Source organism: Eurypyga helias, unplaced genomic scaffold (genome assembly GCF_000690775.1).
Source record: "Eurypyga helias isolate BGI_N326 unplaced genomic scaffold, ASM69077v1 scaffold4889, whole genome shotgun sequence".
Taxonomy (NCBI): domain Eukaryota; kingdom Metazoa; phylum Chordata; class Aves; order Eurypygiformes; family Eurypygidae; genus Eurypyga; species Eurypyga helias.
Window position 1 is genome coordinate 3140 of NW_010272608.1, and position 11856 is coordinate 14995.

At 44.1% G+C, this 11856-nt stretch overlaps 1 protein-coding gene across 1 annotated transcript in view; it reads right to left on the reverse strand.

Moving 5' to 3' along the window:
- Positions 1-545: 545 nt before the first annotated feature.
- Positions 546-11856, reverse strand: part of CEP104 (centrosomal protein 104kDa) — a 15727-nt gene continuing 4416 nt past the window's right edge. Inside the window, exons 8-21 of the mRNA XM_010159172.1 lie at positions 10898-11146; positions 9847-10050; positions 9126-9293; positions 8304-8477; positions 6737-6913; positions 6212-6418; positions 5618-5734; positions 4981-5017; positions 4412-4493; positions 3803-3911; positions 3356-3494; positions 2842-2909; positions 1919-2009; positions 546-682 (exon numbers count right to left, since the gene is read on the reverse strand). Coding sequence (XP_010157474.1) covers positions 546-682; positions 1919-2009; positions 2842-2909; positions 3356-3494; positions 3803-3911; positions 4412-4493; positions 4981-5017; positions 5618-5734; positions 6212-6418; positions 6737-6913; positions 8304-8477; positions 9126-9293; positions 9847-10050; positions 10898-11146 — 1959 coding nt within the window. The remainder of the gene's footprint in view (positions 683-1918; positions 2010-2841; positions 2910-3355; positions 3495-3802; positions 3912-4411; positions 4494-4980; positions 5018-5617; positions 5735-6211; positions 6419-6736; positions 6914-8303; positions 8478-9125; positions 9294-9846; positions 10051-10897; positions 11147-11856) is intronic.

Sequence of the window (11856 nt, forward strand, 5' to 3'; positions counted from 1 at the left end):
GGCAAGGCAAACAAAAATCACCTTCAGCAGCTTAGTTTTCTAAGCTGCTGAAGTCCTGACAGCGCTGAACGAGTCCTGCTTGGTAGGTTTCCCCAAGAGAAAGCCAAACAGAAACGACCGGCTTTTGGATCTTAAGGGAATTCCCTACTGGATCTCAGAACCAGACAGCCCCCAGGTAATCCACTAACCAGGGCACAGCCCTTGGAGCCACGCAGCGTGGCCACATCAACTCTGTACTCACTGGGGAGGGTTTTTAATACGAGGAACCAGCCACAGCCCAACGCACGGCCTTCCTCATGCCATGGCGGGAACGTGGCAGGCTAGATCCATCCCAGAACACGGGCGTGTTTCTCACATGCACATTTCCAGGAGAAAACTACAGCGCTGCACAGACAGCGACCCAAAAAGTGAGGCCCCGCTCAAGGCCAATAAACAGCCCCACGTCATCAAATGAGAAAGACGATAGGAGTTGCCCACAATTTTTAAATAACTATCACCAACTACATCCCCAGTTATCAAGACAAAGGAAAAAAATACTTGTCCTGTCATCGCTTCGAGTATGTTTTGGCAGGGCTTTTATTTGGGCCCCCTCTTGGGGTTGGGATCTTGCTTCCTATAGAGGGAGGTCGAGCTTTTGCTCCCGAAGGACCTGGCCTCCTTAAATACGGGCCACCTATTTTGCCTGTGAAGAGAAAATACAGATTGTTACTGCAAGCACATATAGTCCTAGTCTTTGATTTTAACTCCCATTTTGATTCTCAAGGTATAGGAAGACTGAAGGACTGCTACTAGCAACTACAAGGTGGCAGGCACCCAGTCTGAGGGGCATCTCATACCAGGAGGGGTAGGACTAAGTGGTCAGGGTTCCCTTTCTGTCTCTAGGAAATTCAGCTTTATCTAGGCAGGATTTAAATTCCTTCTGACCACGTTTCCTAATTCTAAGCAGCAGCAAACTAACTAGCATTCTCACTAGCAGGTAGAAACAGCAACGCTAAAGACAGACAGATGTGATTGTAGGTTCAGTTCGAGACTGGAAACTGTCGAGTTTAACCGCATTCACCTAAGAGAGAATCCAACAGTATTTTCCAGGAACTTGGAGCAGTTGTGAAACTCAGAGATGAGCAAAGCAAATATCAGACAGAGGAGGTTAACTCTACCCACACCCTGAACAGGCAGCAGACTAAAGAACCCTGAAACAAGACTGAAGTGGGAAAGGTTTGGGGATGTTACTGGCCAAAAGAGTTTTGGCGCTGCAGACAGTGAAAACAGGTTGTTTGTTTAACTTCTGTATTCAGGAAATAAAAGGATTTTGCATGTGCTTCCTAAATAAAGATTACTGTTAAAAAAACCACCTGACATCAGCATCAATTTCTCTTTGCTGGTAAAGAAGCTGCACCATCATGGATTCTGCCTCGTTCCTGTGTCTGAATGGAAAAGGAAAAGCAGAACGCAGCACTAACTATTGAGTCCATCTTGTAATTAGGATTAGATTAGCATCCTCTGATTGGATGTAAAAAGCTAAATCAGGCTCTCTGTTCTCTGTGTCAGTAGTCAGGAGCTTTCCAGAATGTTAACTGTTTGGTGTCACCACTGATGGTTCTATTCAGGTCGGAAACAAGGCTGCAGAAAGACTATTTCTGCAGAAACAAGAGTGAGCTGACCAAATCACCACGTATGCCACTCTCCTGAGTCAACTGAGCCAATGCCCTCATCCTGGAATTGTTGTGGTTGAACGGGTGCTCCCTCAGTACACCGCAGTCCATACCGTCGTGAGAAACAGTGATAGGTTATGCAAATGCAAAAAGCCTGTAGAACAAGCAATTAAGAGCCAGCTTGCTTTCAAGGATGAACTACTTCTCTTAAGTGAAGGCAACCTAGTACAAAACACAATCATCATTAACACAAAATAATCCCTTACCAGGTTGCAACAGAAGGGTTTTGTTTATTGTGGGTAACCTCCGTTGATTCATTTTACAGCCGTCGTTGCCCATCAGGTGAGACTTCCAGGCCTGAATCAATTAAAAAGAAGGGATATTACAAACCCAGCAACATTAGCCCATCTTTTCCCTAGTCACTATGCACATGGACTTTTTAAAACATGGGGAAAACGAGAGTGGCATACAGACTTCAACAAGCTGCTCACTCACTAAAGCATGAACACGTTAGGACTTTGTAAGTGGAGTAGCAATTAATATGTCCATTTTTTATAATATAACTTAAAAGGTACATCACAATAAAGAATAATTCCAGCCAGGTGCTAGATGGTAAAAGTGAGTGACATTGGTTTTGTTTTTTTTTTAAATTTTCTTCATTAACAACTGAGTTCCAATCGGGAAAAAACTATGTGTAAATAACACGGAAAAATCTTTTCATAGAATCATAGAATCATGGAATGGTTTGGGTTGGAAGGGACCTCAAAGCCCACCCAGTCCCACTCCCTGCCATGGGCAGGGACACCTTTCACTAGCCCAGGTTGCTCCAAGCCTCATCTTGCTGCGATATTTTAAGCTTTATAATGTCACCCCGAACACCGCGCTGGACAAGCAAACCCAGAATCTGGTAGTAGTTGGGAATTTGGAAAGCTGCAAGGGGCACAGCTGCCTACGCAGGAGGAGAAAGACTGACACTGAACAGCCTGTAGCCCCGTGGTTCCCATAGGCACCTCTGGGGGTAGAAGACTCGGGTTCAGTCCTGGATTCCAGTGCATGGGGTAGCCACCATCGAGCCCTGCAATAATGCAGGCAGTTTCTTTGGTTGTTGTGTGCAAGCCAGCGTTGGAAGAGGAGTGAACTCAGTCCCAGCAACACAACAGAACCAGAGCAGTCGAGAAGGCAGTCTTACCTCCTCTCCCGGGGAGAAGTTGTCATGGCACAACGGGCAGTGGTTTGCCACGCTTTCTGGTTTGGCAGCTGAAACAATTAGAAAAATAACCTAAGAATGGCAAAGACTTGCTAATTTCACACACAAGAGGAGAACTTGCATGGCAGAGATCATAAAACTACCCCGTGGTAGTTCCTGCCCCACTAGCATTAGCTGCTCTCGAAGAAGTCTCATGTTTAATCATCTACATCAAAACAAGATCAAAAGGAATGACAGGGATTAATCCGCAAGGACGTGGCAGAGGCTTTCTGCTCTCCTCATGCATCCTCCCCTCAGGCATTCATGGAATTGAAGCATTTCAAGCACTGGGAAACTCAGGCATTTACTCCCAGAGTGTTTCCTCCTGAGGATTTACTTGGAATTCTAAATCCACAGCGCAGTACCTAAATAGAAGTGGTCTGACATGCCAAAACCACACAGAATTTGAAAGTCTGACTGACTTGACAAGTGCAACCCCCCCATCGACACTACTCACAATTGCAAGTCTTGCTCTTAATATGTCTGGGCAACTCATCTTTTGGAAGGGCCTCACTGCACCGCTGACACTTCCCAAAGCTGTCCTTTTTATCACAGTCCGTCAGCAAGTGCTCCGTCAGGCTCGCTATTTCCACCACCTGCAACAGAGCAAGAGCCACTCAAGAGGGTTCGTACCGTGCCCGGTAAACCAGGAGAGTATTTCACAAACTGCTCACGTGATTTTTTGTAAGTGAAATCTCACTTTTCAAAATAACAAAAGAGAAAAATGAATTTTTTGGTCCAGTTAATACGATTTGTAATGCTGCTCTTTTCAAAAAGCACTACCCATGATCACGGAGCTGCGTGCAGAATTCATCTACTTTAGCCCTAAATATGTTACAGCCCCTTAGAACCAAAATAAAAAGATTTCATGTCTTGCAGTAGCTCTAGGAAGGGTATGCCTAACCTGTTTGCAGTGCTCACATCGGGTTAACATAGGACAGTGCTTCCAGTAATGGAGATCCAGCCCTTCCTCTGTGAAGGATTTGTCCCTTTCACCACAAAAAATACATAAGCTAGGGGAAAAAAACCACAAACATCAGCAAGGTCAGAGTGAAATGGATGAATCCTGTTTCTCCCGTTAGCACTAGTCTGAAAAACAGCTAACACTTTGGTACAGCTGATCTGCCCTACACCGTGCTGACCTGAAGACAGGGCGTGAACAGATACTGCTATATACTTTATGGTAAATACACCTAAAAAGCATTTGTTCATATAGAAAGACATAATTCCACAAAAACACTGTGACAATTTCATATCCCACAAGCAATACTCGGAAAACAAGTTCAAGGTCACACTATCCAAGAACTTATAAATAACAAAATATTAAATAATATTAAAAAATCAACATCTAGGATTGCCTGGTGGTAATTCAGAATCTGTTAGAAGGGATTTTCTTTTTCATTGTTTAAATGCTGAAGGTATGAGTGTTGATCTACTGGAGAAATACTATCATCATTAGCCTGCAGGTTATACTAAGTGCTTAAGGTGATTAAAAGCTGCTTATCTAACTTACTTATCCAAGTAATTTGCGACAGAGGAACGATCATTTGGAATCTCTGCTGCTGCACGTTGTGGGCTTTCGTTTATCTGGTAACCTGTAAGAAGAGAACTATTAAAACCCAGATCATACTTGAATTCATTGATGTGCATTCCTAGAAATGCTGCGGCTCTGGATCCTAACAGCCAACCAGGTGGCCGGAACACACCACTGCCATAGTGATGAACAAGCGCTGCGAGACCACACGCCTGTGGGCAGCAGGGAAACTACTGCCGTAGTGATCTACAACAGTAACACGTCTCAGCGATGACTTTTAGAGGTAGTAGATGACCTGCCTCAGGCTGGGGAGAAATCTAAAGCGGTTTCAAACCAAGGCATGCTAATTTCTTATTAGAAACTAACCAGTTAGCTGATAATACATTTTCTTTTGTGAGCTTAGTGGTTGCCTCTGCGACAGGCTTGAGACTCAGCCGACACAAAGCACTCGGGCATGCTTTTAACTGAGATAACTCAATAGTCCTTAAGTGTTTCAAAACCACATTGATATGTCTCTACATTTCTTAATACTATTTGCAACTACCTACCTTGATTCTTCGGCTTCTGAAAATCAGATTCTTTCTCCTATTGAACAGAGAAATTTAAGTTACAAATGTCCTTAATGACTGTGGCATTTGCCAGGGAGAAACAGAGGGATAGCCTAGTTTTTCTCTGGAATTAAAAGCTTAGAAGCAGAGCCAATGCATTACAGTGTTCACCCCTCCAGTCCTACAGCAAATCTCTCAGGTATTGAGGCAGCAATCTTCTGAGGATGGAAAAGTCCTGCTTCCTAGCACTGGGGCAGCTGACCACCTTCCTAAGGCTCAGATATCAAACTTAATGGAAGTGAAGTACAGCATGCTCTGGGGGCCGGGATGCACTCCATATAGTTCCCCGGCTGGCACAGCAACACTTGGACTTGCAGAAACACACTCAGATTTACCATAGACAAAGGTGCTATGAAAAAGAATCCAAATTTTATAGTATGTTAGGACACCTCCCCACATTTTAAGCTGGACTGCTGAGAACAAAAGTCAGGGAGTACATGACACAGGCTTGTGCTCTCTCAATTGTTGGGTTTTAAAGTCCTCTTTCTCCACCCTCCCCCATTTCTAATGAGTAGTGTTAATTATCTAAGCCTGTGATACCTGGAGAACATCAAAATAAAACCTAAAACACCCTAACCTTTCCAGCTTGAACTTCTGCTTGTATCTCCTTCAGAGCTGCCAGCTGACCTTGCAGAACTTTTATTTCTTCCTCATTCTGTTTCTCTGCTGCTTCTGTTGCTGCTTTTCTCCGTGCCTGTCAAGAAACCCTCTTTCAATCATAGACATTTTTGAACCACCTGTCATACAGAAAAGATTGCAAAACACATCAGCAGAGAACAAACAGCACAAGAAATACCCTGCTCAGTTAAATTATTGGTCTGGGACAGTAACACCTCCCTCCCTTCAAACTCCTCTGTACTAACCTGAAACAAACACACAGCATTTCCTCTGTGCTTAAAGTGTCCCAGGCTAGCGAGCAGAAAAATGCGTGTTGTTTTCCAAAATCACGGTGCATTATTTCAGAAGTACCAGCTCTGGATTCTTCACAGGCTTTATTGGTGAGTATATGTAATAGCATACTGTAAAAAGCTGGTGTTCAGTTAAAAACACGCCTTAAGGTACTCTGCTACGTGTGTCACCCACTGCCTAATATAGCTAGGAAATCAGCGTACTGCTCAGTTGAACGCAATGTTCAAAGTAGCTATGCGTGTCCTACAATCTCATTACGTACCCTGATTTCAGCTTCAGAAAGTTTACCATCTATTTTCATAAATCCATCAAAGAGCGTCTTGTAGAGAATGCTCTTGCGAACGATTGCGTCGTCTGGAGGGAGATACTCCAGTGTAGCAGCCTTGTGCTCCCGGTACATATCGAAGATAATCTGCAGCGCTACATCACGAACTTCATAAACTTTGTGTTCCAAAGCTCCCATTGCAAACTGAAAAGCAAAAAACAAGTAGGTTATCCCTCTCTCTTCCCACATGTTTTTTAAGGACTTGTTTATTAGGCTAAGAGAATAATTTCACTGCAGTGGGAGAAATCTTCATACGAATGGGTTTTTCCAAACACTTTTTGGCCCAGTGATTCTTTTTTCCTCAGTATCAGCATCCTGCATCCTCACAAGTTTATGTCTTGTCACCTCCAAGAGGCTCAAATCCTCCTTAGTGACCCACCAAGCACTCCAAAACAGACGAGCCCTAATAAAACAGCAAAGGGAAAACAAAAGCCTTCACGCGCTGTAAAGCCAAACTCCTACCTTCATGACGTTGCTGACGGTAAACCCAGAGTTTTCAGTTCCCATGTCCTTCAAGAGGCATTCCACTAATTCCACCTGACTCATGGCCAGATGCGTTGGGGCGTTGGCTTTTAACGGTTGGACCAAATGAACGGGAACAGTCTGCAGAGGTTTAACTTCACTGCACAGTGCCATTTCCTGTAAATGTACAGAGTGTCAGCGTGCAGATAGGAGCACTGAATGAGGAAAGTAGTAACTCTCTGTTACTAAAGTCAAATGAAATAAGTAGCAGCTTATTCGTTACTTTATCAGCCAGAATTTACTTTATCAGCCAGAATTTACTTGCAAAGGTTTTAAAGAGAAGAGTAAACAGATGTTTGGTATTGCTTTTGGCATCAGAGAACAGGCTGTTGAGAAATCAATAGAATCTTCGACATGCTCAGTTGAACAAGAGTTATAGAACTGGGCTGTAAGAAGAATTTCAAGAACTCCATCCTACACTGAACGCTCCATCTTACATTTTCTCATTCTATTTCACAAAGAGTATTTAGGGCTAGATTCTGCTGTGACTCAAACCCAGTGTTTATTTCTTGGCAGGTAACAGAATGTTTAATAGTCCACAGCAGTCCTCCTCCCAGTTGCCCGGAGAGACAGATGCTCCAGCAGACAATGGTGTCCTGCAGCCCCTCTTCCGAGGGCCAGACGCCGTTGTCACTGGGTTGGCTGCCCCGGTTTGGGCACGTTTATCTCTAGAAATACGTGGCACCTTCCCTAGGGAATGGCTTATTTGGGCAGCTCATCAGCTGTTAGCAGCGCTATGTAACAGACATTTTCCTTCTCTCCAGGCCCTGGCCTATTTACAAAAATACATTTGTAACCATGGTGTCCTTGAAAAATCCGTTCTAGAGAAGCCCAGCAGTAGTAATAAAGTAACCCGTCACCTCTGGGGTTCCAGAGACGCATCAGAACACTTCACACCACGATGCTGCGGGAACTAGTTGCATCTACAGTAAAAGGTCTTCCCCCTCTGATTGTGGTTGCAAGCAAAGGTAAGTAACCCGGAGCCCGTGATTCACTCCGCTCCAGGGACCGAATTAACACATTTTCACACAGAACTGCTGCTCTTTTTTCCAAGTTCTACTGGAATTTAATGCTCTAGCAGCTATTCACACCTGCTCTTTGCTAACATTAAGCAAGGAACGGGCTGTGTCTTTTAAAATAGGCATCTTTTTTGTGCTTTTGCTAAGCTGGCGGCCAAAGACACAACAGAGTCACGCACATTCCGAGGAATGTGTGGTACTTTCTCGCTCTCATCTCTGTAATCACTTGAACGGGAGAGTTACACCCTTCTCACATCACGCAGCAGCTGCTGTCTCCCCACACTGTGCCCCACAACAAAGGTGACAACACGCTGCTGGAAAAACCACTGCAAAGGTACCAAGTTGGTGCTACCGCTTTGCCTTCCCTCTACGGTGCAATCCTTCAACAGCAGCAAACTCTGGGAACTCTGGGCTTAGATGTGATCCGCCTGGAAGCTCCATGACATCCTTAAGGCAAACCAAACCGTAATTAGAAGGAAAACACCTACCCGAATAAAGTTAGAAGCCGCAAGGCGAAGACGGGAGGAAGAGTCTCCAGTTCTGGAAAGCAAATTTGGAAGCGTTTTTTCCACACAGTGAGAAGTTTCCAGTTTTCCTAGTTTATGTTTTGGTATATATTGGGTAATGATCATTTTTAAAAGTTTCAAGGAAGCTTGAAAAACCTAAATTAAAAAGAAAAAGGAAACACTGAACAAAAACACCAGACAGATGCCTGTTTTCAGACAATATTCTGAGTACTTTTCTGTAGTTCTAAGGAACAGCAGCAACAGGAATCTAGAATTACAGTGACATTCCTAATGGAAGCTGCTTTGGATACCCCCCTTATGGAAAAGATCCTGCTAGGGCTCAGGTGAAAGGCTTCACAATTTGTTTTATAAAGACTAACACAGCTCTTGAGTGTTTTTTATTATTCTTGTTTAAGGCCTATTTGATGCCTCGGAGTCTCTCAAGTTGGAAACGAAAAGATCATTGCTGTATTTCAACTGTACAACACCACCCCTCCCTCAAAAAAAAACCATCAAAAAGCTCAACAGGCTCAGCCACACTATACATTTACTGCATCAGCACTAGTTTCCCAAGCTCATTCCACAGCCCAAGGCAGTACTTCCACGCTGCTGAATGCTAGATGTGCCCAGTTCTTCAGCCAAACTAAAAGCTGACATTTCCATTGGGTTTGGCTTTTTTTTAACTTACTCAAAAGTAAATAAACAAAGAGTTTGTAAGACTGAAGTATGTCAACCACACAGTTCTACAGTTTTTGGTGTTAATTCTTCACTGTAGCATTTCTCATCAAAGATACCGCTACTTACTGAAGACACTATGTCTTTGATGGCTCTACTGACAAGAAAGATGGCAGCCCTCAGCATGTTCTTTAAATCCTCCTTTGGAGTGTTCACCGATGTTTCCATCAGCTTCTTATACACCGCCAGCAACGCATCTTCCCGATACGACCAAGTTTTGGAATACGCTCCTGAAACCTGAACACAGAACAAGTTTCCCTCTTAGGAGGTCAATACTGACATTCCAGTATTTATCCAACGCTTATGTATAGAAACAGCCTCAAAAAAACCCATACGAGCTTAGGCATGAAATCTCCAGGTGTGTCCTATAGGTATCTGACTTTTATTAGAAGCCCATATTTTTGAACAATGATGAGTAAAATGGATTAACAGGTCAGGCTCAAGGAACCATTTCAGGCACAGTAATAGTTTCTCTCCCTACAAAAGACAGTGGCAAGTTAAGGGCATTCTGGTAGAGTCCACACCTTAAACAGTCTACTGAACTCTATCTGCTTAATAGCTCATTGCGCAATCAATCCTAAAAGCTACAGCATCATAATAACGTTGAAAAGGGGCACCCATCTGTTCAACGTCGAACTTTAACCTCAGGTTTTTCAAGTGACAGCTCTGAACATATAAAACCCATATCGGTAGGTCTTCGTTGGCAGAGCGCTTATCAAATCAACCCAATACATATCGCAACCTCAACCCAGATCACAATAATCCACGCGTTTCTTTTGTTGTTCTTTACCAAAGCTTCTCCAAAAACTTCAATAGCGTGGCTGGCCTCCCTCAGTGCCCTCTCAGTCAATGGCTCTGGTTCCCCAGTAATGCCACTTCTTGGAGTGTTCCTGATACCCTCTTCGGTCACCTCCGGCTGCAGGTAGGCAATTTCTTCCTCACACTGTTTACGGATAGCTGGAAGAGGTCTCTCGTCGTAAGGTAAAAATTCAGCCTAATAGAGAAGGAAGAATTTGCTACTGAAGAAATTACTTCAATATGAAACTGTTTCATCACTAATTGGATTCACCTCAATGTATTTTTCCCCCTGTCAAAGCAACATCGCTTTACAATCCAATACAGATCTTGAAATTCCCGTTAACATCCTGAAGAAGCAGAACTGGCACCCACAAACACAACTTATTTCTTGCCTATAGAATACACTAAAGCACACAAATCTTGTCTGTGGAAGTGCACACATCTACAGAAGAAAACCCCTGATGACAGGAAGCCCGGAAGTCATTACTTGTTGTTATTTTACATCAGCTAGAGTCAACGCGAGGCATCCTTAGCTCGGCCAGAAGCTGGAGCAGCAACACCTAGAGATCAAGCCAACTAGATACCATGGTTTTCTTCCTCTCTTTAGAGAGGACACCAAGACTCTTACCCTACAATCACAATCCAACAGACTGCCTTGCTGCTGTAGATTCATCCGGCATGATCTCCAAGAAGGAGATTTATTAAGCCATTAAAGGAGCAAGCAGAATTCAGCTTCCACTGCATTGGCTGTGTAACCCCTGAGCAGTCATTTAACATCTACTTCCTTCCACTCCTCTGTCTGGCAATCAGGTACAATCCCCTTTGCCTCAATCTCAATGAATGTTTGTAAAAGCTTCCAAAGAAATTCAGGAAAGAGAGAGACCCATGCCAATCATTAGATGGGCAGGGGTCAGCAATACAGTCTGTTTCAGAGACTACATAAACTGTGAGAATAACCACAAAAGGCCCTGTTGTTTCAGAATGTTGAACACAATATTATTTGCTCTGACAGATTTCTACAGCAGCAAAGGTACACTACTCACGTTTTCTTTGGGAAACACTGCCCCAGAGGCTGTGGGATGAGCCACCGGAGGAGGAGGGGACTGATGGGAAACAACGGGCTCGGTAGAAGGGAGATCTGCTGACTTTTGTTCCAGCAGGGGCTCTGCTCTCCGTGGCTCTCCTTTTTGCGGTTCTGTGTGCTCCCAAGGAGGTGAATTCGGAGCTCTGGTGTGCTGAGGATTGTCAGTATAAAACGTAGGCTTCAAAGGCAACTCCGGTGATTTTTGAATCTGTGAACAGGATGGAGATTTTGTAAAGCAAGGCTAACAATGCACTAAAATCAGAGCTAATTGTTGTGGTTTAACTCTGGCTAGCAAAATACCACGAAGCCGCTCTCACAAATCCCCCCTCCCCTCCTCCAGTAGAGGGGAAGAATAGGAGGAAAATGAACTAAGGTAGCTCGTAAAATTGAGATAAGAACTATTTACTAATTGAATCTAAATGAATATATACAAATACTAGTACTAATAAGTAATTAAAATAATAGAAAATAAAACATATGATACAATTACGATACAGTTGCTGAACACTCACTGACCAGTGCACAACCAGGTGCTGAGAAGTGACAGTCAGAGCCAGAGAGCCCAAGAGCCACAGCCCGAGAGCTGTCACAGCAGCTTCTGAGCAAAGCCCATCAGTGGTAACACAACCAGGAAGACTAAACAAACCCACCAACTCCTGCCCAAACGAGCCAGCCCAGGAGTTAGCGAAGCAGCTAACACAGGAGTCAGGAGAGTGTCAGCAAGTGTATGGGGGTAAACGAGAGAGAGAGTAAGAGAGGGAGTAATTGCTCCCAGACCCCCTCCTCGCCTCTGCCCCGAGCATGACGTGCTATGGAATAAAAAACTTCCTTGGTCAGTTTGGGTCAGGTGCCTGAACTGTGTGTCCCCTACACTGCCTGTAGCGAGACCGCGAGAGCTGGGAACGCAGCTGCAGTGTC